The 26,391-nt window shown below is 45.2% G+C and overlaps 1 protein-coding gene across 7 annotated transcripts in view; it reads right to left on the bottom strand.

Annotated features, from left to right (window-relative positions):
• Positions 1-26,391, bottom strand: part of LOC144682600 (prominin-1-A-like) — a 297,236-nt gene that overhangs the window by 5,198 nt on the left and 265,647 nt on the right. For 3 of the 7 annotated variants that reach the window (XM_078545151.1, XM_078545105.1, XM_078545088.1), the window contains one exon: positions 18,377-18,473. The exons of 1 other annotated variant lie outside the window; for it this stretch is intronic. In XM_078545151.1, the coding sequence (XP_078401277.1) occupies positions 18,404-18,473 (70 nt within the window). In that variant the 3' untranslated portion in view covers positions 18,377-18,403. Of the gene's footprint in view, positions 1-18,376; positions 18,474-26,391 lie in introns of those variants that run through there. 3 more of the 7 variants (XM_078545114.1, XM_078545097.1, XM_078545132.1) reach the window with 1 other exon arrangement.

Here is a 26,391-nt window from a genome sequence, read left to right on the forward strand (position 1 = left end):
CTGGCTGTTTATTTCAAAATGAAACAAATTAGTGAATTATTCATAATGATGAATTCAGCTTTCCTTTGCAACACTATATTACTGGTTATAGACATTGCTAGAGCTTGATGTGAAACTAATATTGGCACAAAAGCATTAAGTGAAAAATTAAGCACAACTTACAAATTAGTTAAAATTGTTTGATACAATGTACAGGGTACATTTGCGATTGAATCCTGTATCCTGGTAGTTTTACTTTGAAAATTACCATTTACTGACTCTATCTTATTTAATGACAGGTCAAAACATCAGAAATCTTTATAGGAAAAGATTTTCTGCTGTCATGTCTCTATTGACTTGACAGTGTTCTTTAATCCATACTCCATCCACTTTTGAATCAGGGCTTTGTCCATATTCATTCCATGTCATAACCAAACCATTAATTTTTCTTTGGATCTTGCCTTTCAAACACCCATTCTCTAGTGGCAGATTTTCATCTAAACTTGAGCACGCTTTCTTTATGTTTCCGGTGTGGATCAGCCAGGTCAACAATGTGGAACATTCCTGTTAACCATAGTGACCTGGGCCTGGAGTTGTGGTGGGGGTAGGAAAATAAAGAGCTCTGGTTCCTGCATTCAATGGCTTTGTGACGATACCTGCCGAAAAATACGTGACTGCTAGATGATATCTCTTCATAAATTGCAATTTGTTTCCTGAAACAAAATATATCCAGGATCCCTCAAAGAATTAGTAAAGTACTGGATGGTTATTGCTGCTCAGGGAACTGCAAACAGGGTCAGGCTTCAGAGGAGAAAGAATATTACAATAACTTCTTAAATAATTCTTGTCTTCTTGGTGTTTTGGACAACACGCCTCTCTCAACCCCCACCAAAAGCTAATTAGCAGGTAATTTATCTTTGTATCTTATTTGCTGTTTGTGGGTTCTTTTCCTGCACAAATTGATTGTCACATCTGCCTACTTTAAAAAGTAATTAATTGGACATGATGCCTTTTGAGACACCCTAAAAACGCAGGATGCGACATAAATGCTCCATAAAGACAGTAAAAATGCATAATTAAAAATCCAATCTACCTAAATGAAGTTAAGATCACCAAAGGTAGCAATCACTAATATATTGCCCAGATAATATAATTAATTGAAGTACTGTTTGGAAACATGGGATAGAACAGTATCTGCAACAGCTTTGTGTTGTTGAACTAAGGTGTAGAGAATGTAGCGATTTATTAGTATCTTAAAATTGCTGATTGCTTTTTGATGAATTTTCTTCAGCTAAATGAGCTCAACAGACTCATAGATACAGACACAGACACAGGATAACTGCATAGTGCCCCACAGTTTCTTCAATATCTTAGAGTTTTTTTAAGCAATTTGCTGAGTTGCAAATATGAACAGACATGCAGATATTTGTACTTGAGAAATTGCAGCTGCTTTGCAGAACCAGTTGAAGGAACACGTCATGGCATTGAAGGTTATTTCTGATTTTAAACACCTCCTTTAAGGAGGTAAGCCGTGTAGAGATATAGGGCGGAATTTTCCGAGCCCGCTGGCGATGGCGTGAAGGTAGGTCGCGATCGTCCATTCAGCCTGCCAGCGGTGGGCCGTGTTTCCCACCATTGGTTGGCGGGGAGCTAATTGTAATACATTAGCATATAATTAAAAGGCCATCCTGCCAGGCTCTTGGAACCCCAATGTACCATCCGTCCACGTTGGCAAGAAAGTGCGCCGACATGTTTCACAACAGCACACAGGCAATGTGCACTTGTTGGCCTTCACTTTGGGGGAACTGAGGTGAGTGAGCAGCAGCGTTCTCCACAGTTCACCCATTGTTTACAGGTCTCAGGGGCACCAGGGCAACTGATGCCTGGCCCCAGAGGCAACCGCTGAGGGGGGGGATGTGTCTGGACGCAAGTGTTGGCCAGCCTCGGAGGCAGCTGCTGAGGAGGGCGAGGGGGTGTCCAGGGGCAAGTGCTGGCCAACCTTGGAGGCGGCTGCTGGGGGGAGGATATCCGGGACAACTGCTGGCCAGCCTCGGAGGTGACTGCTGTAGGTGGTGGGAGGAGGGGGGGGGAAGTGCTGCCCCGGCGCTGCATCCCGTGTACAGGCAATTGAGGTGGGGGTCAGGGTAAGCGAGGGAAGTGGCCACGCATTAGGGACACCTGTATAAACTGACCATGCCTCAGCAACTAAGACAGATTAGGCGCAGCCACAGTGATATGATTGGGGTCGAGCTTCTGGCCACCCATGTAAGCAACGCAGTGACACCAAAGTGCACCATACCTTAGCCCCCCCCCCCGGCACAAACTTTGAGTCCGCCACAACTTTATTGGACCGCAAAGCAGTTGGGCTGCACATATTGTACAATCTCCTCGCCAACGCTGACCATGTGCCAGTCACTGCTGGAGGCGCTCACAGCCCCTTGCAATCTTAGCATCCCAGTTTGGACCAGTGTCCCCATGTCACAGGTTGACAGGGCAGCCATGCAGCGCACTCATCTCTGGCCATCCAAGGGGTGACCAGTACTCTCCCAGGAAGTATTAAGGGGTGGTCACACAGGGCCAGGAAAGGTGCTAAGTACAGTCATGATAACCACATCTCTCTCCCTCTTTCATGCTGCAGGAGGACCACATCAGGATCATGGATCCTGGTGACCTAGCTGTATGCCTTATGGCCTACAGAGACCATAGAAGACTGAGGAGAGAGGGACTGATCTTCCTGGCCATGCAAAGGCAGGAGCAGCAACCTCATGAAGAAGGGGCAGCAGGGGCTCCCGCACACGCTGCCCAGGAGCACCAGCGAGCCATGGCTGGTCGGCACCTAGCGACACCCAGGGTCTATAGACTACGCCCGCCATTCCTGCAGATGACTGAGAACTAGTGTGGCCGATGACTGCGCATGTCTAGGGACCTGGTGGCTCACATCTGCCACTTACTGCAGGACTTGGAGTCAAGGAGACATGGAGGGCATCCACTGCCAGTGGTTGTGAAAGTGACTGCGGCGCTCAATTTCTATGCCAGTGGCTCCTTTCAGGGTTCCACAGGTGACCTCTGTGGGATTTCACAATCCGACATCCACAAATGCAACCATGAAGTCACAGATGCCATCTTCTCCATGGCACACAACTTTGTGCATTTCGCCCAGGACCAGGACGCAAGGGCCATTGGATTCGCCCTGATCTTGGGATTCCCACAGGTGCAGGGTGCAAACGACTGCACTCAAGTGGTGCTCAGGTCTCCGTCGCTACACTCGGTGGACTTCATCAACCGCAAGTTCACTCACTGAACATGCAGCTGTTATGTGACCACCAGAAACGCATCCTGCAGGTATGAGCACGGTTTCCAGGGAGTGTGCACGATGCCTACAGCCTGAGTTGCTCGCAGATCCCTGCAGTCTTCCAGGGTCCACAGAGGCTGCAGGGTTGGCTCCTTGGGGACAAGGGCTACCCGCAGAGGCCGTGGCTGATGACACCTATGTGTGGCCTCAGACTGCAGCAGAGCGACGTTATAATAAGGCTCATGCAGCAGCTTGCAACTTGGTGGAGCAGACCATTGGGATGCTGAAGGTGAGGTTCTGATGCCTGGACCGGTCTGGTGGAGCCCTGCAATACAATCCGCAGAGTGTCAAGCATCGTCGTCATCTGCTGCGCCCTTTACAACCTGGCACTTGAATGGGGAGACAAGCTGGGTGAGGAGTAAATGGAGGAGCTTGCGGTCTCCTTGGATGAGGAGTACACCGACGGGGATGAGGGTGAGGGGGTACTCGGTGGTGACGATGATGGGGCTTGAGGCTTTTGCACTGGCCAGACGAGGCAGGCGCGCTCGGGAGGCCCTCATAGTTGTCAGGTTTGTGGAGGATGATGACAACATGCAGTGAGGTGTCCCCATAGATCCGCACATCACAGTTGTGTATGTTTGACTCCAGTCTGGCTTATGGCAGCGCCAATACCCTCTGTGAGAATGCTCCTGTCATGGAGATGCAGTGGAGGCTCTAATAGTTACTCGATTGCAGGAGGATGATGACAACATGTAGTGAAGACACTCCATAGATCTTCACATAGCCTCTGAGAATGTGTGACTCCTATCTGGCAGAGGGCAGCTCGCTTGTTCTCCACGATCAGGGGGATCTCAGAGCCCCAGCCATGAAACTTTTGATACAGCTGATGCTGTGTCCGTCGTCAGCCCTTCAGGAGCTGGTGCACAGCATCACTGGTCACATATGCTGGTGTGATGGGGGCCAGCCCCACCTTAAAGGTGCTGAGAGCACACAGAGAGAATGAGAGAACTCTGTGGCAGCTGCCCACTACATTCTGGCAGCAATGATCAGCCGAGGTGCAGGCATCGGTAATGTTTCCAGGGAGTGTGAGGCTGGACCATCACCGTGATCTTATTACTGTACAGAGCACAGGGAAGAGACCCTGGACTGAGACACCTGCCTTTTATCTTGTGCAGAAAGGTTTCACATCTGAGCGACAAGAACACTGTTCATCAGAACAAGGAGCCATAGACAGGGAGCCATTCTTAGGAGTTTACTGACAATAGTGAACAGTATGTACAAGTGATTAACATCTGTGCCCGGGCTGTGCAACTACTTTTACCTAACTCTGCCATTACGTCCTGGTACTCCCTGGACATCCACAGCAGAGGTGGAGACAGCCCGCTGACTGTGATGCCCTGTGTGTGATGACTTTGACAGGTGTCCTCTGGAGGGCTGAGACTTGGAGGGCCCCAGCCTGCGTTCTGGGTTTGCTGTGTGGCAGTAGCACGCTCCTCGGCCTGTGAAGCTGGATCTGCGGAGGTCACAGGAAGAAGGGATTTGGATGGGCCGGTTACTCCCAGAGTCACCTGGGTGGATGGCCCCAGAGTGTGCACCTGCTGATCCTCCTCCCCATGAGTTCCCGAGGGCCCCTGGCTGACTCCATGAGCGAAATTGGTAGCTGTAGTGAGATCGAGCTGCCCAACACTCCTCTTGCGTTCACACTGTTGGAAGCCAACTATGGCATCAGCGATGGAGTTAAGCCCGCGCAGCAGTGCAGGAGTGACGTCCTGGATCAAGGTCTCCATGGTGGCCACCATCCTGCCAGTGTTGACATCGGTGCATTGCAATGCCGGCGCTATCACCTCAGCCCGAAGACGGACGGACTCCTCCATCATGCCTTGCAATCTGTGGAGTGCAGTGGACATCTCTTCCTGATGCTCCCGAGCTTGCCTTTGCAGCTCCAGTGACTGACATGACCGAGTCCAGTGGCTCATCATCTGTCTCGGACTCAGCAATGTTCTGGCCTCCAGCACTGTGGGTGTACCTACACCACATGGACTGCAGCAGTTCAAGAAGGCACCTCACCGCCACCTTCTCAAGGGCAACTAGGGATGGGCAATAAATGCTGGCCCAGCCACAAAGCCCATATCCTGTGAATGAATAAAAAAAACAGTCCTCCAAGTGTCAAGGACCTGGGAAGTCCCTGCCTCCGCCTGCTGTGCATCAGAAAATGCAAAGTGCTCACCAGATTGTGATCCCAGGGCTACCCTAAACCTAGATCCCACCAAGGTGTGTGTCTGCGCTGGTGGAGGGTGTGGGTGAGCGCTGTGACGGGATTTCAGGGAGGGTGCCTCCAGATTCTTCTTCAGAGGTTTCTTCGTGGCTTGATTGGAGGCCCTGGGTCATGCACTCTGTTGGCTGTTTGGCAGATGTGCCTGTGAAAGCAAGAGGAGATAATTAGTGCATGGCAGTGGCCTGTGAAAGAGGACACATCACTCACAGCATGGTTGTCTGATGGATGTTGCACTGCTGGATCCTCACTTGGTAGAGCAGCGCCGACCTCACCATCAGCACAGGACCGGTCCCGGTCATCGCCGGCCAGCTGGATAGCTCTGTTTTCAAATTCTGTCAGAATTTTGATCTCCAGCATCCCTCCACCTGTCTGTGACCTTTCCTTCCTGTTGTATGCCAGTTTGTCCTGCATGGATGGGGATGGGGAGAGTGTATCAGGACACCTGCTGGGCCAGGTGATCAGTATCCCTGGCCTGTGTGGGTGGTGAAGTGATTCCATGGACGGGATAAGGACAATGACAGTGTTCGTGAAAGAGTGAATGGTGATGTCCCTTGCACTGGCAATGAGTGAGGGCCCTGTGGATGTGTGATGGGTTTGTGAATGGGAGAGTTGGGAGTGATGAGAAGAGTGACTTAACCTGGCGGCCTTTTGCGGCACTGGGTGGCTGTCCTCCTCTGCAGGGTGTTTACGCTGACCACCGCTGCCACCGCCTTGCAACCTGAGTTGGTGAATTTGCTGCCCATCCTGCGGCCAGAGCGGGGTAGAGCTCACCCCGGCGGGCCCCCACGGCATCCAGCAGTTGCTCGAGGGACCTGCTGTTGAGGCGGGGGGCTGCAGTCCTTTTTCCTTTGCTAGCCATGTCTCCCAGGCAGCAGTGGTGAGCTGGTGGTGCCTTTTAAAGGTAGCGGCCAGCGTGATGCAACAGTGGGGTGATAGTGGGTGGGCGCATGAGAGCCTGCCTGCACGGAAACAACTTGTTTCACGGGAGTGAATAAATAATGAGGTGGGCTCGGGAAGATACGACGTGAAAACCCGCCATTTTCGTCAGTCGGTTGGACTCCATTTTACCCGCCTGCTACTGCACTTAGTGCAATTCTGGGAAAATTCCACCCATAATGATGAAAAACAGGAAATAGCATATATCCAATACATTTTTCACAAATAAAGACTGTAGTCAATTTTTAGATCTAGAGAAATTGACTCAGCAAAGTATTAGACTACCAGGGAGATCAATAAAAGTGTTGCCTGGAAAATTTTAAGATATAAAGTGTTTGTACTACCACATGATCAACAGTGTAGAATCATCATGGAAATTTGCTTAACATTTCAAAGTTCCCTAAATACTAGAGCTTTACTTGACAATTGGCATATAGTGTATACTAACTCGATGTTAAAAGGAGCAGCAAGATATAAACTAAGAAAATAGTCTTACATGGGTAAAATACTTTTTTGTAATTCATTCACAGGATGAGGGGTGTTGCTGGTTAGGCCAGCAATTTTATTGCCCATCCCTAGCTGCCTTTGAGAAGGTGGTGGTGAACTGCCTTCTTGAACCGCTGCAGTCAATGTGGTATAGATACACCCACAGTGCTGTCAGGGAGGGAGTTCCAGGATTTTGACCCGAGAGTGAAGGAATGGCGATATAGTTCCAAGTCAGGATAGTGTGTGCCTTGGAGGGGAACTTGCAGGTGGTGGTGTTCCCGTGCATTTGCTGCCCTTGTCATTATAGGTGGTAGAAGTCGTGGGTTTCGAAGGTGCTGTCGAAGGTGCCTTAAGTGAGTTGCTGCAGTGCATCTTGTAGATGGTACACACTGCTGCCACTGTGCGTCGATGATGGAGGGATTGGATGTTGAAAGTGGTGGATAGGATGATAATCAAGAGGGTTGTTTTGTTCTGGATGTTGTTGAGCATCTTGAGTATTGCTGGAGCTGCACTCACCCAAATAAGTGGAGATTATTCCATCACACACCTGGCTTGTGCCTTGCAGGCGGTGGACAGGCCTTGGGGAGTCAGAGGTGAGTTACTCTCCACAGAATTTCCAGCCTCTGATCTGCTCTTGTAATCACAGTATTTATTTGGCTGGTCCATTTCAGTTTCTGGTCAATGGTAACCCCCAGGATGTTGATAGTGGGGAATTCAATGATAGTAATGCCATTGAATGTCAAAAGGAGATGGTTGAATTCTCTCATGTTGGAGATGGTCATTGCCTGGCACTAGTGTGGCGCGAACGTTAATTGCCATTTATCAGCCCAAGCCCGAATGTTGTCCAGGTCTTGCTGCATATGGACATGGACTTCAGTATTTGAGGACGATGGTGCTGAACATTGTGCAATCGTCAGCGAACATCCCAACTTCTGACCTTATGATGGAAGGAAGGTCATTGATGAAACAGCTGAAGATGGTTGGGCTTAGGACACTACCCTGAGGAACTCCTGCAGTGATGTCCTGGGGTGCGTTATGGACTTGATTTTCCAGACAGGTTTCTCATTAGAAACATTGAATTTTATTTACAGGCTGCAGCAGCAGTTACATACTTCCATCCAGCTTCACAACTGAAAGAAGAACTCCCACTCTAAGGTTCCCTGTGCTTAAAGCTGATTCGTTCACACTGTCATGTGATACTATACAACACAATAAGTCTTAAAGCTACAGTCGCTACAATCCTTAAAGCTACAATTACTACATTCCTCCCCCTTTAAATTTTTTGTACAGTTTGGATTTATAAGGACATCTACCTTCATGACATTACAAGTATGTTCACGGGTCATAGAATTATGAGTTCAGTGTCTCGGGTGGTTTCCTGATCTAGGTGAAGTGTCGCAACTCCAAGACTTTCAAATCTCTTACAGGATCCACATTATCTGGAACTGCAGAAACTTCAGGTACCTCTTTAGGCACAGGCAGTTCAGTGTTATCTACTCCGACAGAAACATCTGGTGTTTATATCCTTGGATGAACAATTTAAACAGGGTCCACAGGTTCTACAATGGTTACAGTTGGAACACTGTTTTGTTGGGGTATCTCCCTTCTTCTCAAATGATCCACATGTTTGTAGGTGATCCAGCCCTCCACTTCTAAGTGGTACGACAAGAGTCCGGTCACGGAAACTATTACACCAGGTAACCAACTCGATTCACCATCGACATATCGTACATATACTACTTCACTAACAGTGAATTCTCGCTCACAACTATGCAAATCATGAGTTGCTTTTTGATTCCATTGACTGTTCTGTACCTTTCCTGGCAAATTTGGAAATACAAAGCTCAGTCTCATTCATTTTGATTTCACAGTCGGTCAAACTTCTCTCAGGTGAAATCTTAACTTGTCTCAGTTCAGTAGTTGAGCTACCTATGGCTTCATTATCCACTCGCATCTTGGAAAATTCTATGACTTTTCTTTTCAATGCCTCTTTAGCTTCGTTCAGCTGGTTCTTCAGCTCTTTGCCAAACAGATAGCTTCACTGAGCTGGCACTACCTTGGAGTTTCTCTGAACTCCTGTCTCTTGGCTGTATCCAGCTGTACATGACTCCTAGGGCTTCCTTTGAGCCCTCTCTGATTACCAGGGCTTCCCAAGTCCTCTTCAATTACCAGGTCTTCCCCTGAGCCCGCTCCGAGTTTCTTCTGCTACGCTTCCATTCTACTGTTCAAGACAAATTTCATTTCTTCATGTTACACATTCCCTTTGCATTTGTTCTTGAAGGACAATCAACTGCTCTTTCAACTGTTTATTTTCTTGTTAGCCTCCCTCTGGGGTTTCCTGTTGCCCTGGGCAGAGCTACCTTCTCTGAGGTTTTCTGTTGCCCTTGGTGGAGCTGCCCTCTCTCTGGGGTCTCTTAATTTTCTGTCCATAGCCATTTTTCTTGTGTTTACTACTTTATTTGTATTGCCACTTTAAGAGCAGTCGCTTTTTTTTAACCAGGCTGTCTCTGCAGCTATCGGTTTTTTGTGCTGTTTTTGGAGTTTCCCGTGCTTTTTGTGTTTTGGCAGGCTCTCCGGCAAACGTGGCTGCTTTTTCTTTAACTTTGTAAAACTTTGTTCCTGTTCGAAAAAACATAGCAGCAATTTATTCTCCTTTTTCTGGGCGATTCTGCAGGTTTTTTTTCTTTTTTTCCAAACTCCGCAGGTCCTTTTGATGTTGGACGTCCCGCACTTCGGGAGACCCAGTGGCCTCGTGATCTGATCGAGCCTTCTTTTTTTTTAATATAAAGCTGCAGCACTGCTCTATGCTCTGATTGCCCTTTTTTTAAACTTGTAAGCTGTCAACTCTGCAGCCAGCCTTTTTTTTTTTAAAACTCTGCCGTCCTTTTTTCCTTACTGTGCACTGCAGGTTGTTTTTAAACCTTTCATTACTTGCAACTGTGTTCCAGCTTCTCTAACCGACTGAGCCTGTGGGTCTGCTACCTATTTTAGAATGCAAGTACAGATTCTTTTTTTCTTTTTCTTTTTGCCTTTGCAGGTCCTTTTTTTTAAATGTCGGGGGAGTTCTGGGAGATTTCTCAGCCATTTAGATCAGGGTCCTTTTTTTTAAACTTAAAGTGACTGTACTTCCGTTTCTTCTATTTGAACTCTGCAGCATGCCTGGTCATTATATTTTCCTTTTCCTCTGTTTAAAACAAGATATCCTAAGTCACTAGGCGAGGGACAATGCTGGACCTGATCTATCCTTGTTGCCAGTTTGTTACAGACTTGATTTTCCAAACAGGTTTCTCATTAGAAATATCGAACTTTCTTTACAGGCTGCAGCAGCAGTTACATGCTTCCATCCAGCTCCACAGCTAGAAGAAGAACTCCCACTCTAAGGTTTCCCGTGCTTAGAGTTGATTCTTTAACACTGTCACGTGATACCATACAACACAATAAGTCTTAAAGTTACAGTCACAACATTCCTTATAGCTACAATTACTAGAGGGTGAGATGATTGACCTCCAGCAATCACAACCAGCTTCCTTTGTGCTAGGTATGGCTTCAACCAGGGGAGAGCCTTCCTCTTGATTCCCATTGACTCCAGTTTTGTTAGGGCTCCTTGATACCACACTCAATCAAATGTTGCTTTGATGTCAAGGGCAGTCACTCTCACTTCAGCTCTGGAGTTCAGCTCTTTTTTCTATGGTTTGAACGAAGGCTGCAATGAGGTCAGGAGCTGAGTGAGCCTGGCAGAACCTAAACAGATCATCAGTGAGCAGGTTATTGCTAAGTGCCGCTTTATAGCACTGTCAAGGACCCATTCCATCACTTTGCTGATGATCTAGAGTACACTGATGGGGCGGTAATTGGCCAAAACAAAAACAGAATTACCTGGAAAAACCCGGCAGGTTTGGCAGCATCGGCGGAGAAGAAAAGAGTTGACGTTTCGAGTCCTCATGACCCTTCAACAGAACTGAGTAATATTAGGAGAGGGATGAATTATAAGCTGGTTTAAGGTGGGGGGAGAGAAGTTGGGGCGGGGTGGGGTGATTGTAGGGACAAGCAAGCAGTTATAGGAACAGATAATCAAAAGATGTCACAGAGAAAGGAACAAAGAGGTGTTGAAGGTGGTGATATTATCTAAACGACTGTGCTAATTAAGAATGGATGGCAGGACACTCAAGGTACAGCTCTAGTGGGGGTGGGGTGGAAAGACTAACACGGCATTAAAGGTATAGATTTAAAAATAATGGAAATAGGTGGGAAAAGAAAAATCTATATAAATTATTGGAAAAAACAAAAGGGAGGGGGAAGAAACGGAAAGGGGGTGGGGATGGAGGAGGGAGTTCAAGATCTAAAGTAGTTGAATTCAATATTCAGTCCGGAAGGCTGTAAAGTGCCTAGTCGGAAGATGAGGTGCTGTTCCTCCAGTTTGCGTTGGGCTTCACTGGAACAATGAAGCAAGTCAAGGACAGACATGTGGGCAAGAGAGCAGGATGGAGTGTTAAAATGGCAAGCGACAGGGAGGTTTGGGTCTTTCTTGCGGACAGACCGCAGGTGTTCTGCAAAGCGGTCGCCTAGTTTACGTTTGGTCTCTCCAATGTAGAGGAGACCGCATTGGGAGCAACGAATGCAGTAGACTAAGTTAGGGGAAATGCAAATGAAATGCTGCTTCATTTGAAAGGAGTGTTTGAGCCCTTGGACGGTGAGGAGAGAGGAAGTGAAGGGGCAGGTATTGCATCTTTTGCGTGCGCATGGGGAGGTGCCATAGGTGGGGGTTGAGGAGTAGAGGGTGGTGGAGGAGTGGACCAGGGTGTCCCGGAGGGAACGATCCCTACGGAATGCCGCCAGGGGGGGTGAAGGGAAGATGTGTTTGGTGGTGGCATCATGCTGGCGTTGGCGGAAATGGCGGAGGATATCACCACCCCACCAGCCTCCGCATTCAAAGGATCATCCTCCGCCATTTCCACCAACTCCAGCTTATGCCACCACCAAACACAACTTCCCTTCACCCCCCCCGACGGCATTCCGTAGGGATCATTCCCTCCAGGACACCCTGGTCCACTCCTCCACCACCCCATACTCCTCAACCCCCACCTATGCCTGCGCAAAAGATGCAACACCTGCCCCTTCACTTCCTCTCTCCTCACCGTCCAAGGGCTCAAACACTCCTTTCAAGTGAAGCAGCATTTCACTTGCATTTCCCCTAACTTAGTCTACTGCATTCGTTGCTCCCAATGCGGTCTCCTCTACATTGGAGAGACCAAACGTAAACTAGGCGACCGCTTTGCAGAACACCTGCGGTCTGTCCACAAGAAAGACCCAAACCTCCCTGTTGCTTGCCATTTTAACACTCCATCCTGCTCTCTTGCCCACATGTCTGTCCTTGGCTTGCTGCATTGTTCCAGTGAAGCCCAACGCAAACTGGAGGAACAGCACCTCACCTTCCGACTAGGCACTTTACAGCCTTCCGGACTGAATATTGAATTCAACTACTTTAGATCTTGAACTCCCTCCTCCATCCCCACCCCGTTTCTTCCCCCTCCCTTTTGTTTTTTTCCAATAATTTATATAGATTTTTCTTTTCCCACCTATATCCATTATTTTTAAATCTATACCTTTAATGCCGTGTTAGTCTTTCCACCCCACCCCCACTAGAGCTGTACCTTGAGTGTCCTGCCATCCATTCTTAATTAGCACATTCGTTTAGATAATATCACCACCTTCAACACCTCTTTGTTCCTTTCTCTGTGACATCTTTTGATTATCTGCTCCTATCACTGCTTGCTTGTCCCTACAACCACACCCCCCCACAAACTTCTCTCTCCCCCTCCCCCCCACCCCACCTTAAACCAGCTTGTATTTCACCCCTCTCCTAATATTACTCAGTTCTGTTGAAGGGTCATGAGGACTCGAAACATCAACTCTTTTCTTCTCCGCCGATGCTGCCAGACCTGCTGAGTTTTTCCAGGTAATTCTGTTTTTGTTTTGGATTTCCAGCATCCGCAGTTTTTTGTTTTTATCTCTGTGGTAATTGGCCATGTTTGATTTGTCTTGTTTTTTGTGGACAGGGTGACCTGGGCAGTTTTCCACATTGCCAGGTAGATGCCAGTGTTGTGGCTGTACTGAAACAGCTTGGCTAAGGGCACAGCTAGTTCTGGAGCACAAGTCTTCAATTCTATTGCCAGATTGTCAGGGCCCATAGCCTTTGCAGTATCAAATGCCTTCAGCCATTTCTTGATATCACATGGAGTGAATTGAATTGTCTGAAGACTGGCATCTGTGATGCTGGGCATCTCAGGAGATGATGGAGATGGATCATCCACTCGGCACTTCTGGCTGAAGATGGTTGCAAATGCTCCAGCCTTGTCTTTTGCACTGATGCACTGGGCTCCCCCATCATTGAGGATGGGAATATTTGTGGAACCTCCTCCTCCTCCAGTGAGCTATTTAATCATCGTCCACCAGGTGGATGGATGTGGCAGGGCTGCAGAGCCTAGATGTGATCCATTGGCTGTAGGATTGCTTAGCTCTGTCTATTACATGCTGTTTTTGCTGTTTAGCATGAAAGTAGTCCTGTGTTGTAGCTTCATCAGGTTGACGGCTCACTTATAGGTATACCTGGTGCTGTTCCTGGCATGCCTTTCTGCACTCTTCATTGAACCAGTGTTGACTCCTCAGTTTGATGGTAATGGTCAAGTGGGGGATATGCCAGGTTACAGATTGTGGTTGAGTACAATTCTGTTGCTGCTTGTGGCCCACAACGGCTCACGGATACCCAGTTTTGAGTTGCTAGATCTGTTAAAAATCTATCCCGTTTAGCACGGTGGCAGTGCCAACAACACGAAGAAGGGTATCCTCAATGTAAAGATGGGATTTCGTCTGCACAAGGACTGTGTGGTGGTCATTCCACCCAATACTGTCATGGACAGATGCATCTGTAACAGATAGATTGGTGAGGACGAGGTCAAGTAGATTTTCCCCTCTTGTTGGTTCCCTCACCACCTGCCACAGACCCAGTCCAGCAGCTATGTCCTTTAGGACTTAGCCAGTTCAGTCTGTAGCGGCCCTACTGAGCCACTCTTTGTGATGGAAGTCCACACCCAGAGTACATTCTGTGTCCTTGCCACCTCCAAGTGGCGTTCAACATGGAGAAGCACTGATTCATCAGCTGAGGGGGGCAGTAGGTGGCAATCAGCAGGAGATTTCCTTGCTGACGTTTGATCTGATGATATGAAACTTCATGGGGTCCAGCATTGATGTTGACAACTGCCAGGGCAATTCTCTCCTGAATGTATACCACTGTATACCTCTTGTGGGTCTAATCCTGTCGGTGGGATAGGACATACCAAGGGATGGTGATGGTGGTGTCTGAGTCATTGGCTGTAAGTTATGATTCCATGTGTATGACTATGTCAGGCCGTTGCTTGATTAGTCTGTGAAACAGCTCTCCCAATGTTGGCACAAGCCCCTTTTTGTGGGCTTCATAGCTGGCTGGTTGATACAACTGAGTGGCTTGTGAAGCCATTGTAGTGGGCATTTAAAAGTCAACCACATTGTTGTGGGTCTGGAGTCACATGTAAGCAAGACCAGGTGAGGATGGCAGATTTCCTTCTCTGAAGGACATTAGTGAACCTGATGGGTTGTTACGACAATTGACAATGGTTTCGTGGTCACTATTAACGAGACTGGCTTTTTAATTCCAGATTTATTAATTGAATTTAAATTCCACCAGCTGCCATGGTCAGATTCGAACCCATGTCCCCAGAGCATTAGCCTGGACCTCAGTTATTAGTCCAATGACATTACCACTTTGCCATTGTCTCCCCTGAGTAGTTCCCTGCTTTATACTCGATTAGAGATGATACTAAATTAGGACTTCCTGTGAGACACTTTGGGAGATACTGGAGGATGGAGTTAGGGCATGGAGAAGGAAGAGTTACTTGCTTTGTTCAAAGTTTCGCAACAGTTAGGAAACCTGCATACAGTTAGTATGCAGGCACAGCAAGTGATTAGGAAGACAAATGGAATGTTGCCATTTATTGCAAGGGGAATGGAATACAAAAGTATGAAAGTTTTGTTACAGTTGTACAGGGTATTGGTGAGACCACATCTGGAGCAGTGTGTGCAGTTTTGGTCTCCTTATTTAACGAAGGATAAAATTGTATTAGAAGCAGTTCAGAGAAAGTTCACTCAACTGACTCCTGAGATGAAGGGCTTATCTTATGAGGAATGGTTGGACAGGTTGAGCATATCCCATTGGAGTTTAGAAGAGTGAGAGGTGATCTTATTGAAACTACAAGATCCTGAGGGGACTTGACAGGGTGGATGCCAAGAGGATGTTTCCCCTTATGTGAGAAACTAGAATTAGAAGCCACAGTTTAAAATTAAGCGATCTCCCTTTTAGGAAGGAGATGAAGGGTATAGGAGTTAGGCAGGAAAGTAGTGTGAGGCCACATCAGATCAGCTATGATCTAATCAAAAGGCAGAATAGGTTTGAGGGGCCGAATGGCCTTCTCCTGCTTTTAAGTTGTATGTTTGTATTATTTAAAACACATTTGCAGCAGAATATTCACCTTAAATTAGTTCACCTTCTGTGCAAATATCATTCCTATTATTTAAGACGGGAGGGATGGAAAAACCAGAACACTGCAGACCTCCCAGTTTAATGTCAGTTGAGGGGAAGTTACTTGAATCCATCAGGGACAGAGTGATTGAGCATGTGAACAAATATGAGCAGATCAGAGACAGCATAAATTTGTGAAGGCAGGTCATGCTTGACCAATCTAGCTGAATTTTATGAGGTCACCAAGATTGACAAGGGGGTGTCTAAGGATTTTGTCTGAATGGACTTTCAGAAGCCATTTGATAAAGTGCTGCATAAGAGATTAGCAGCAAATATTGGGGTAGGGAATCTAAGTCAACCTCTCAAGCAACACAATCTTAAAATTTAAGCTAGGTTATTCATGAGTTAAATGAGGATGCACATTTTCACACAAATGGTAATGGAAATCTCTTCCCCAAAAGGCTGTGGATGATGGGTCCATTGAAGTTTTTTGGACATATTTTTAATAGGACAGGTATTAAGGGATATGGATCAAAGGTAAGTAAATGGGGTTGAGGCACAGATCAACTGTAATCACATTGGATGGTGGAACAGGCTCGAGAAGCTGAATTGCCTACCCCTGTTTCTATAACAGAAGATGAACAGAGCTACAATTCCTCAGATTAAGCCAGTTTTGATAAGCAGTCTTGCTGCTTATATCATTACAATGTATTGATGTTCCAATCTTCAAGTCAGTTCTGATTTAGTGGGCAGCACTCTCACTTCTAAATCATGCTGTGCGATCAAGTTCCATTCAAGCACAAAAATCTAGGCTGACACTGCAGTGCATTGCTGTGAGAGTGCTGCACTATGGCAGGTGCCATCTTTTGGTTGAGATGTTAAATCAAGGCCTCATCTGCCTTCTCAAGCATGCACAAAAGATGCCATTGTATTATTTTGAAGCAGAGCAGGGGAGTTATCCCCAATGTCCTGACCAATATTTATCTTTTTTTATTCTTTGATGAGATGTGGGCATCATTGGCAAGACTAGCATTTGTTGCCCATCCCTAATTGTTGTTCAACTGAGTGGCTCACTGGACTATTTCAGAGGGCACTTAATATTCAACCACATTGCTGTGGGTCTGTAGTCACATGCAGGCTAGACCAAGTAAGGACAGCAGGTTTCCTTCCCTAAAGGGCATTAGTGAAGGAGATGGGTTTTTACATATGATCATACAAATTAGAAGCAGAGAAGGCCACTCAGTCCCCCAAGCCTGCTCTGCTATTCAATAAGTTCATGGCTGATCTGATTGTAACCTCAATTCCACATTCCTGCCTGCCCCAAATAACCTTTCACCCCCTTGCTTATCAAGAATCTATCTACCTCTGTCTTAAAAGTATTCAAAGACTCTGCTTCCACTGTCTTTTGAGGAAGTAAATTCCAAAGACTCATGACCCTCAGAAAAAAATTCTCCTCACATCTGCCTTAAATGGGCAGCCCCTTATTTTTAAACCATGACCCCTAGTTCTAGGTTCTCCCACAAAAGGAAGCATCCTTTCCACATCCACCCTGTTAAGACTCCTCAGGATCTTATGGGCAGGATTTTACTCATCGGCAAGCGGGAGTGGGGCCCACTCACCGACTTGTAAAATGACGCGCGGTGATGTCGGGCGGAACTCCTGACGTCACCGCGCCCCATCTAAATTTTCAGGTAGGCAGGGCGCAGCAAAATCAGCTGCGTGCCCGCTGACCTGTCAATGGCCAATTGTTAATAAAGTTTTTGTAAAAATTATGGACATGTCCCAACTCATGTGACAGTGTCATGACAGAGGGGACATGTTAGGGAAATTTTATTTTCTATTTTTAGCTTTTTGACATTTAGAGCCAATCTCCTTGAGGCTGCACTTAGCCTCAGGGAGATGAGTGAGCTCTTGCATGCGCATGTGCAAAAGAGCGCACTCTTGATTTTGGGATTCCCCCCCCCGCCTGCACAGGGAGCACATAGCGCTTCTGTGCGGACGTCAGGCCATTGACAGGTCAACGGGCGCGCAGCTGATTTTGCTGTGCCCCCGCCTACCGGAAAATTTAGACGGGGCATGGTGACGTCGGGAGTTCCAATCAGGGGCACGGCGCCATTTTATGTGGGCAGGCCAAAAGGAAGCATCCTTTCCACATCCACCCTGTTAAGACTCCTCAGGATCTTATGGGCAGGATTTTACGTGTCAGCAAGCGGGAGCGGGGCCCACTCGCCGACTCGTAAAATGACGCGCGGTGATGTCGGGCGGAACTCCCGACGTCACTGCGCCCCATCTAAATTTTCAGGTAGGCAGGAGCGCAGCAAAATCAGCTGCGCACCCGCTCTTCAACTTCGTCCCTGACGGAGAGAAAATTCTGCCCTATATGTTTCAATCAAGTCTCCTCTTCCTCTTCTAAACTCCCGTGGATACAAGCCTAGCCTGTCCAACCTTTCCTCATAAGACAATCTGCTCCTTCGTGGTATTGGTCCAGTAAACTAGACTTTTATGACAATTGATGATAGTTTCATGGCCACCATTACTGAGACTAGCTTTCAATTCCAGATTTAATAAACTGAATTTAGATTCCACCAATTGCCATGTAGCCAGAGGATTAACCTGGGTCTCTGGACTACCAGTTCAGTGACATTACCACAATGCCACCGTCTCCCCCCATACTAAAAATACTAAAAAGATTATCTGGTCACTGTTGCATTGCTTTTGGGAGCTTGCCGCAATGAAGTGCTTTGGGACATCTTGAGGTCATGAAAGGCTATACAAGTCTTTCTTTCATCATATGTAATGTTGTCCCACAATAATTTTCTTTGAAAAAAAAAGGAGAAAGATATAGTATATTTAGTACCTTACCAACCCCAGAGCCAGGAGTGTCTCACCAACCAGAGAGCTTTGGAGGAGCTGAAGCTCTGGGGAACCTGGTCAAAGTATCATATGTAGGAGTGCTATTGATGTGAACAAAACTCAAAATCAATTAAGCCAAAATATTTACTACATCAGTTAAACAGCTATTTATTCAATCATGCCATTTAAAATAAAAAACATGCATCTGTTGCTTCAAAATTAACACCCTTCTCTATCCAAATAGAAATCACAATCTTTAAAAAAAATGCAGAATTTGCATTGAGATACATTATTAAGAAATGAAAAATACATAGTTCTCAAACATAACTTGCATTTATAAGAATATTTGCTTGTGTTTGAACAGTATTCAAAATGTTACTAAGCTGAGGTAAAGTTCGAAACACTAAATCTCATGAAAATAATTTTAACATTCACATACAGATACTGTAAGAAACTGATTACAGTTTGTCAGTATTTACATACATTAAAGTACACTCTTCTGCACTACCTAACCATTCAAATCCGACAAAACATGCTTGCAATCACCCATTCTCTGAAATGAACTATCACCACATTAGAGTAAATTTTTAATGCGATTTCCCTCTTGGTACTGTGTACACATGCATTGGTTTGGACAGGCTGCTCTATCTTGCAACTTTTGATAATTATGCTGAAATAATTTATTCCAAACCATACTCTGAACTTTGCATTGCTTGAATTGGACCAGATTCAAATACCTAAATTTCCTTCAGTTAATATTTTTTACATTGCATTCTACAAATACCTTTAAAAAATACGTAGACTGAGAGATTCATGATTCACACATACACATCCGGCCACTTCTCCTAGGAGTTTAAAGCTTGGTAGTTAAGGGAATTGCCTTGAACCATAGTAAATATGGTTAATTAATTTTAGAATTTATTTTTAAGGCATAAGCTAGGTCCATGGCAGTTAGTAGCAAGGCGGCAGCAACCTTGTAAATTGTCTACGTAAAATTCAGAATTCATCAATATGCGTAAAGTTTTACAGCCATTTCACTCATGTTGAAATGTGCAACAGGCAAAAAATTGCAGCAATTCTCATCTCTGCTTGCACACCAAGAGCACAGATAAGAATAAAAGCACTCCGACTTGTGCGCTTTGTTAATTGTATATTAATTGCACTTAATTGTATGCAGGTGGTAGGCATTAACTGGGGATTCAATTGTGCCCCTGTAAACAGGCAGACCAAAACTGTAATAAAAACAGAATTACCTGGAAAAACTCAGCAGGTCTGGCAGCATCGCCGGAGAAGAAAAGAGTTGACGTTTCGAGTCCTCATGACCCTTCAGCAGAACTGAGTATAGTTAGGAGAGGGGTGAAATATAAGCTGGTTTAAGGTGGGGGTGTGGGGGGAGAGAAGTTGGGGGGGGGGGGGGTGGTTGTAGGGACAAGCAAGCAGTGATAGGAGCAGATAATCAAAAGATGCCACAGGCAAAAGGAACAAAGAGGTGTTGAAGGTGGTGATATTATCTAAGAAAATGTGCTAATTAAGAATGGATGGCAGGACACTCAAGGTACAGCTCTAGTGGGGGTGGAAAGGCAGACAAGGTATTACAGTTGTAGATTTAAAAATAATGGAAATAGGTGGGAAAAGAAAAATCTATATAAATTATTGAAAAAACAAAAGGGATGGGGAAGAAACAGGGTGGGGATGGGGGGAGGGAGTTTAAGATCTAAAGTTGTTGAATTCAATATTCAGCCCGGAAGGCTGTAAAGTGCCTAGTCGGAAGATGAGGTCCTGTTCCTCCAGTTTGCGTTGGGCTTCACAGACCAAAACTGTGGTTGTTGGGGTTATGAGGTGCATGTGTGTAATGTGTAACTCTGTAAATAAATTGTCATGAACATGTGTAAAGATTGGTTCCAGTTCTATCCTTCACCAACTGGTTTTCTGAAATAACATGGTGGCTGAGGATAGCTGCCTAAAGGTGAAGATTGGAAGTGAAGCAAAAAAGTTTCAAAAAGAAAACTACATTCCTGTGGCCAATGTGGAAAATGGCTGAAAACAAATGTAGATTGTCAGGTCCTGATCATATGCCAATGTTCTTGAAGTCTGACCACATGATCAGTGGCAGAATGCAGTGGATTTGTGGACATGGGTAATGTCCTTACCAAAGGAAAGAAGGCTGCTTTCTACAAGAAGTAAAATCAGAAGTATTTTGTGAGATCGATGCCTTGGTCAATTGGATAGTGAAGAAGGTTTAGACCTTCTATTAGAGTTCTTGGATGAAATCTACAAGAAAGATTACCTGTTAAATGCCTATTATGGATTTCAGAAAACAGATGGTCATTCCTTAGAAAAATATATCATGGACATCAACAGGTTGTATAAAAGATTGAAAAAAATCAATTTGGGGTTCAGTATTAGCACTTAAATTCTGGATTGTGTTAAGGTGTCCAAGTGGACAATTTACTGGTTGTAACTGGTGTTTGGTTTTGGGAGAGGGATCTGATGTCTGCTACCTTGAAAAAATTCCTGGGGAAATAGTCATTTTCTTCATCCTTAAAGAAACAAATGGGATTTCCCATGGTCAAAGAAGGAATAGAGGACTCAATGATCACAAGATTTCCAAAATGAGGATGGAAGCACCTTTAACAGATCTGGCTATTAAAGCAGAAGACAGAAATGCTGGGTAAATGAAACCCAGGAAAGTCCAAGGAACAGTCAATAGGTGCTTCACATGTGACTCCAAGTATCCTTATGCAGTTTTAAATATATAAAGAGCAAGAGAATAACTAGGGAAAAAGTAGGGCCAATTTGGGGCCATAGAGGTAATCTGTTTGTGGACCCGGAAGACGTGGGTACAATCCTCAATGAAAACTTTGCATCAGTCTTCACAATGGAAAAGTATGACGCAGGTATAGACATCAGGATGGAGGACTGTGCAATGTTAGAGGAAATTAACATAGAGAGAGAGGAGGTACTAGCAGGTTTAGCGGCCTTAAAAGTAGATAAATCCGCAGGCCCGGATGAGATGTATCCCAGGATGTTGAGGTTGGCAAGGGAAGAGATATCAGGGGCCCTGACAGTAATTTTCAAATTCTCTCTGGCCACAGGTGAGGTGCCAGAGGACTGGAGAGCTGCTAACATTGTTCCATTATTAAAAAAGGGAGGAATGGATAGACCAGGAAATTACAGGCCAGTCAGTCTAACCTCAGTGGTGGGGAAGCTACTAGAAAGAATTCTGAGGGACAGAATATATCTGCACTTGGAGAGACACGGATTAATCAGGGATAGTCAGCATGGATTTGCTAAGGGAAGGTCGTGTTTGACAAATTTGATCAAATTTTTTGAGGAGATAACCAGGAGTGTTGATGATAATGCATTTGATGTGGTCTACATGGACTTTAGCAACGCTTTTGATAAGGTCCCTCATGGCAGACTGGTCAAGAAAGTAAAAGCCCATGGGATCCACGGCAAAGTGGCACTTTGGATCCAAAATTGGCTGAGAGGCAAGAAGCAGAGGGTGATGATAAAGGGGTGTTTCTATGACTGGAAGTCTGTTTCCAACGGGGTTCCACAGGGCTTGGTGCTGGGGCCCTTGCTGTGTGTGGTGTACATAAACAATTTGGACAAATATAGGAGGTATGATCAAGAAGTTTGTAGATGACATGAAAATTGGTAGGGTGGTAAATAGTGAGGAGGGTAGCTGTAAACTGCAGTAGGATATCAATGGACTGGTCAGGTGGGCAAATGGAATTCAACCCAGCAAAATGTGAGGTAATGTACTTGGGGAGGGCTAACAAGACAAGGGATTACACTATGAGGGTGCAGAGGAGATTTACCAGGATGCTGCCTGGGCTGGAGGGTCTGGACTATGAGAAAAGATTGGATAAGCTGGGGGTTGTTTTCCTTGGAGCAGCAAAGGTTGAGAGGGGACCTGATAGAGGTATATAAGATTATGAGCAGCATAGATAGGGTGGATAGGAAGGCACTTTTCCCATTAGTAGAGGGGTCAATAGCCAGGGGGCATAGATTTAAGGTAAGAGGTAGAAGGCTAAGAGGGGAGTTGAAGAGAAATTTTTTCACCCAGAGGGTGGTGGGAGTCTGGAACTCACTGTCTGAAACAGTGGTTGAGTCAGAAACTCTTATAACATTTAAGAAGTACTTGGATATTCACTTGTGTTGCCATAGCCTCCAGGGCTATGGGCCGAGCGCTGGAGAATAGGATTAGTGTAGTCAGATCTTTGTTGACTGGCGTGGATACGATGGGCTGAATAGCCTCCTTCTGTGCTGTAAACATCCATGAGTCTAACTGCTGAAAGTGAAGGGGCAAGGTCCTTGAAATGATTGATGCAAGGCTGACGAATATAAACTTACTACTTGCTTTTGATTTGGTGATGGCAACACATTAAAATCACTATGTAGTCTCTAGTGAGATACCTACATGGTTGAGTAAGCCTTCTATGAAAAAAGCTTAAATGAAACTTCACATGGAGCATAAGACAATTATATTTGGAAAGTCAGTGGATTTGGTGTTTACCCGGTCAGGGCATTATTATATCCTTTTAACAAATCTTGATGTTTCTCATCAGGGTATTAAATAAGTATTAATGGGATCAGGTGATAAGGGTCAAAGAGAAAAACAACAAATTGTCTGAAAATTATATAAACAATTTGCGCACCCCACTTGCCAAAGGTTAAAACTCCTGCTAAAAGACGCGGGTGTGATTGAAGAGTATGAGGCTACTAGAAGAGATAAGTGAGAAGTGTGAAATCCGTCAAAGTATTAGACGATGCCACTACGTCCTACTGTAAGCCTTCTTAGCACCTGACACTAAGAAGGTTGTTGTCACGCATCTAAAGATTTGGGACAAAGGCAGAAATATTTTCATTTTACATTTTGTAGACTTGGCAACCAGATTTAGGCAGGAATTTTGTGGAAGCATGAAGGCTCTATGGACCTTTAAAAATGGTGGGTGTGACCCGAATATCCAAGTCCTGCCCCCATTTCCGGCACATCTAATTTTTGCCGGTAAGGAAAAGCAGTGGGGTATGATTCACACAGGAGAGAAACCCAAACTCAGCAGGGCTATTTGAACTCAGTGCTGAATTCAAACAGACCACATTTTGGCTGTTCCAAGGGCCTTAAACTGCAGTGTGGGAGTGATGAATTGATGGTGTAGATGTAAACACACTTGAGGGTGGAAAAGGTCTGTATAACTGTCATGATCTGATTTTCTTTTTTAAATGTCCTGCTCTTTACACTTAAAATAAACAGGCTACAACTGTCAGTGAGAATTTTAAAAACTCTCTGCTTGACTGCTTTGATTGACAGGCATAGGTTAAAAGAAAGTAGCATCCCGTCATGCAATTTCAATAGAGTTTTATGTTGACATTTCCCCAAGGGCTATTATTGTGGTGTTATGCATGCTTGACTGAGTTTCAAAAGCTACAATTATCTCACAGGGGTTTTGAGTTCATAGTTTTATTGACAGTTCAAAGAGTCTATGACATGATTAACTGTCTTTGATGTGAATATAAGTTTGTTTGCTTTTGATTAGAGATGAAAGACTTCAGGTGATTTAAAACCTTTGAATGGGTTTTGCGAATAAGTTTTCTTTCGCTATCAAGTGGTAGCATGCCACAGGGATCAGTGCTGGGACCTCAACTGTTTACAATTTATATACATGACTTGGATGAAGGGATTGAAGGGATGGTTGCCAAATTTGCTGATGACATAGAGATAGGTAGGAAAGTAAGTTGTGAAGAGGACATAAGGAGGCTGCAAACAGATATAGATAGGTTAAGTGAGTGAGCAAAGATCTGGCAGATGGAGCTTAATGTGGGAAATGTGAAATTGTCCATTTTGGCAGGGAGAATAAAATAGAAGCATATTATCTAAATGGTAAGAGATTGCAGAGCTCTGAGGTGCAGAAGAATCTGGGTGTCCTAGTGCATGAACCACAAACGGCTAGTATACAAGTACAGCAAGTAATTAGGAAAGCTTATAGAATGTTATCATTTATTGCAAGGGGAATTGAATACAAAAGTAGGGGGGTTATGCTTCAGTTGTACAGGGCATTATCGGACCATACTTGGAGTACTGTGTACAGTATTGGTCACCTTATTTAAGGAAGGATGTAAATGCATTGGAAGCAGTTCAGAGAAGGTTTACCAGACTAATACCTGGAAAGGGCAGGTAGTCTGATGAGGAAAGGTTGGACAGACTAGGCTTGTATCCGCTGGAGTTTAGAAGGGTAAGAGGCGACTTGATTGAACTATATAAGATCCTGAGGGGCTTGTCAGGGTGAATGTGGAGAGGATGTTTCCTCTTGCGGGAGAATCTAAAACTAGGGATCACCGTTTAAAAATAAGGTGTCGCCCATTTAAAACAGAGATGAGGTGAATTTTTTTCACTCAGAAGGTCATGAGTTTTTGGAAGTCTCTTCCTGAAAAGGTGGTGGAAGCAGAGTCTTTGAATATTTTTAAGGCAGAGGTGGATAGATTCTTGGTAAGCAAGGGTGTGATAGGTTATCGGCGCTAGGTGGGATGCAGATTTCAGGCTACTATCAGATCAGCCATGATCTTATTAAATGGCGGTGCAGGCTTGAAGAGCTGAATGGCCTACTCATGCTCCTTGTTCTTACGTAGATTGTTAGCAGTTTATTTATTCTCATCGCCACATGGCTCCTGAGGTCTGCCCATGGTGGATACTGAGTGAGTGGCTATAAAGGTAGCATAGGAAGTATGAAGGGTCATGGTTGTGGGTAGGGGGCATAAGTTGGCATTGACTCGGTATGGTGGTTATAAAAAGCCCTGAGGAGGTGGGTGAGGAATATGAGTTGGCACTGAGTTGGTATGAAGGGTATGAGGGGCCATGGGGCTGGGTTGGGTAATGGCAATGTGAATGGTCATTACACACATGACAGAACTATCACATTGAATGGTCAACTGCCCAGAGTCGGTACTGTGGTGGCATTTATTCCATGGGGTCCAGATGCAACATTATGGGACATACAGAAAAAGCTACTGAAGTTTAACTCCTGGTTTAATGTTCAGGATGGTCATCGAGAGGTAATGTCCACGGACTGGCAGGGTGGGGTGAACAATTGGAGAATAAGAGAGCACAATGTAAAAACTGATGGTGGTCTGAAAGTGGTTCTTGTGACAGAAAATGATCACGTACTGGCAAAAGGTTCTCCGATAGTGTAAAGGGGAGATTCTTGCAATAGTAGTACAGACAGACATAAAATCACAAATTGAGGCTGTAGCTTGAATCAGTTACACAAGGAACTAAAAGCCACAGAACAGTCTAGAAGCACAAGTCCTCATAATCGTGAAGTTTTAGTGATTGTCAACTGGAGGATAAATTAACGAGAGGTAAAACTATGGGAATTAGATAGTTGGACAGAGTTTTTTTATTAGTTCAAGGGATATGGGCATCGCTGGCTGGGCTAGCATTTATTGCCCTTCCCTAATTCCCTTGGGAACTGAGTAGCTTGCTAGGCCATTTCAAAGGGCATTTAAGAGTCAACCACATTGCTGTGGGTCTGGAGACCAGACCAGATAAGGACAGCAGATTTCATTCCCTAAAGGACATTAGTGAGCCAGATGGGTTTTTTATGACAATTGACAATCGTTTCACGGTCATCATTAGACTTTTAATTCCAGATTTTATTGAATGCAAATTCCACTATCTGCTGTGGTGGGATTTGAACCCGGGACCCCAGACCATGACCCTGGATCTCTGGATTACCAGCCACCGCCTCTCCCTAAATTTAAGTTTACTCCGAGGTAACAGATAAGGGACAACCAGCCTTGTCACATAAGTGAGTTTGCACTGAAAAAGTCCTGGCAGATGGGACTTTTAAGGTTAATGCGAGGCTGGTTACTAGGGGTTTTGAAGAATCACTGGGTGTTACAGATGTTAGATTATTCTGCAGCTGGAAAAGTAATCTTGAAAATCTTTTTGAGCTTTTCTGGCCACATGCTCATCAGGGTGTAGACCAATCAACATTAAAGCTGCATTTCTGCAGG

This window comes from Cetorhinus maximus, chromosome 1 (genome assembly GCF_964194155.1).
Source record: "Cetorhinus maximus chromosome 1, sCetMax3.hap1.1, whole genome shotgun sequence".
Lineage (NCBI taxonomy): Eukaryota > Metazoa > Chordata > Chondrichthyes > Lamniformes > Cetorhinidae > Cetorhinus > Cetorhinus maximus.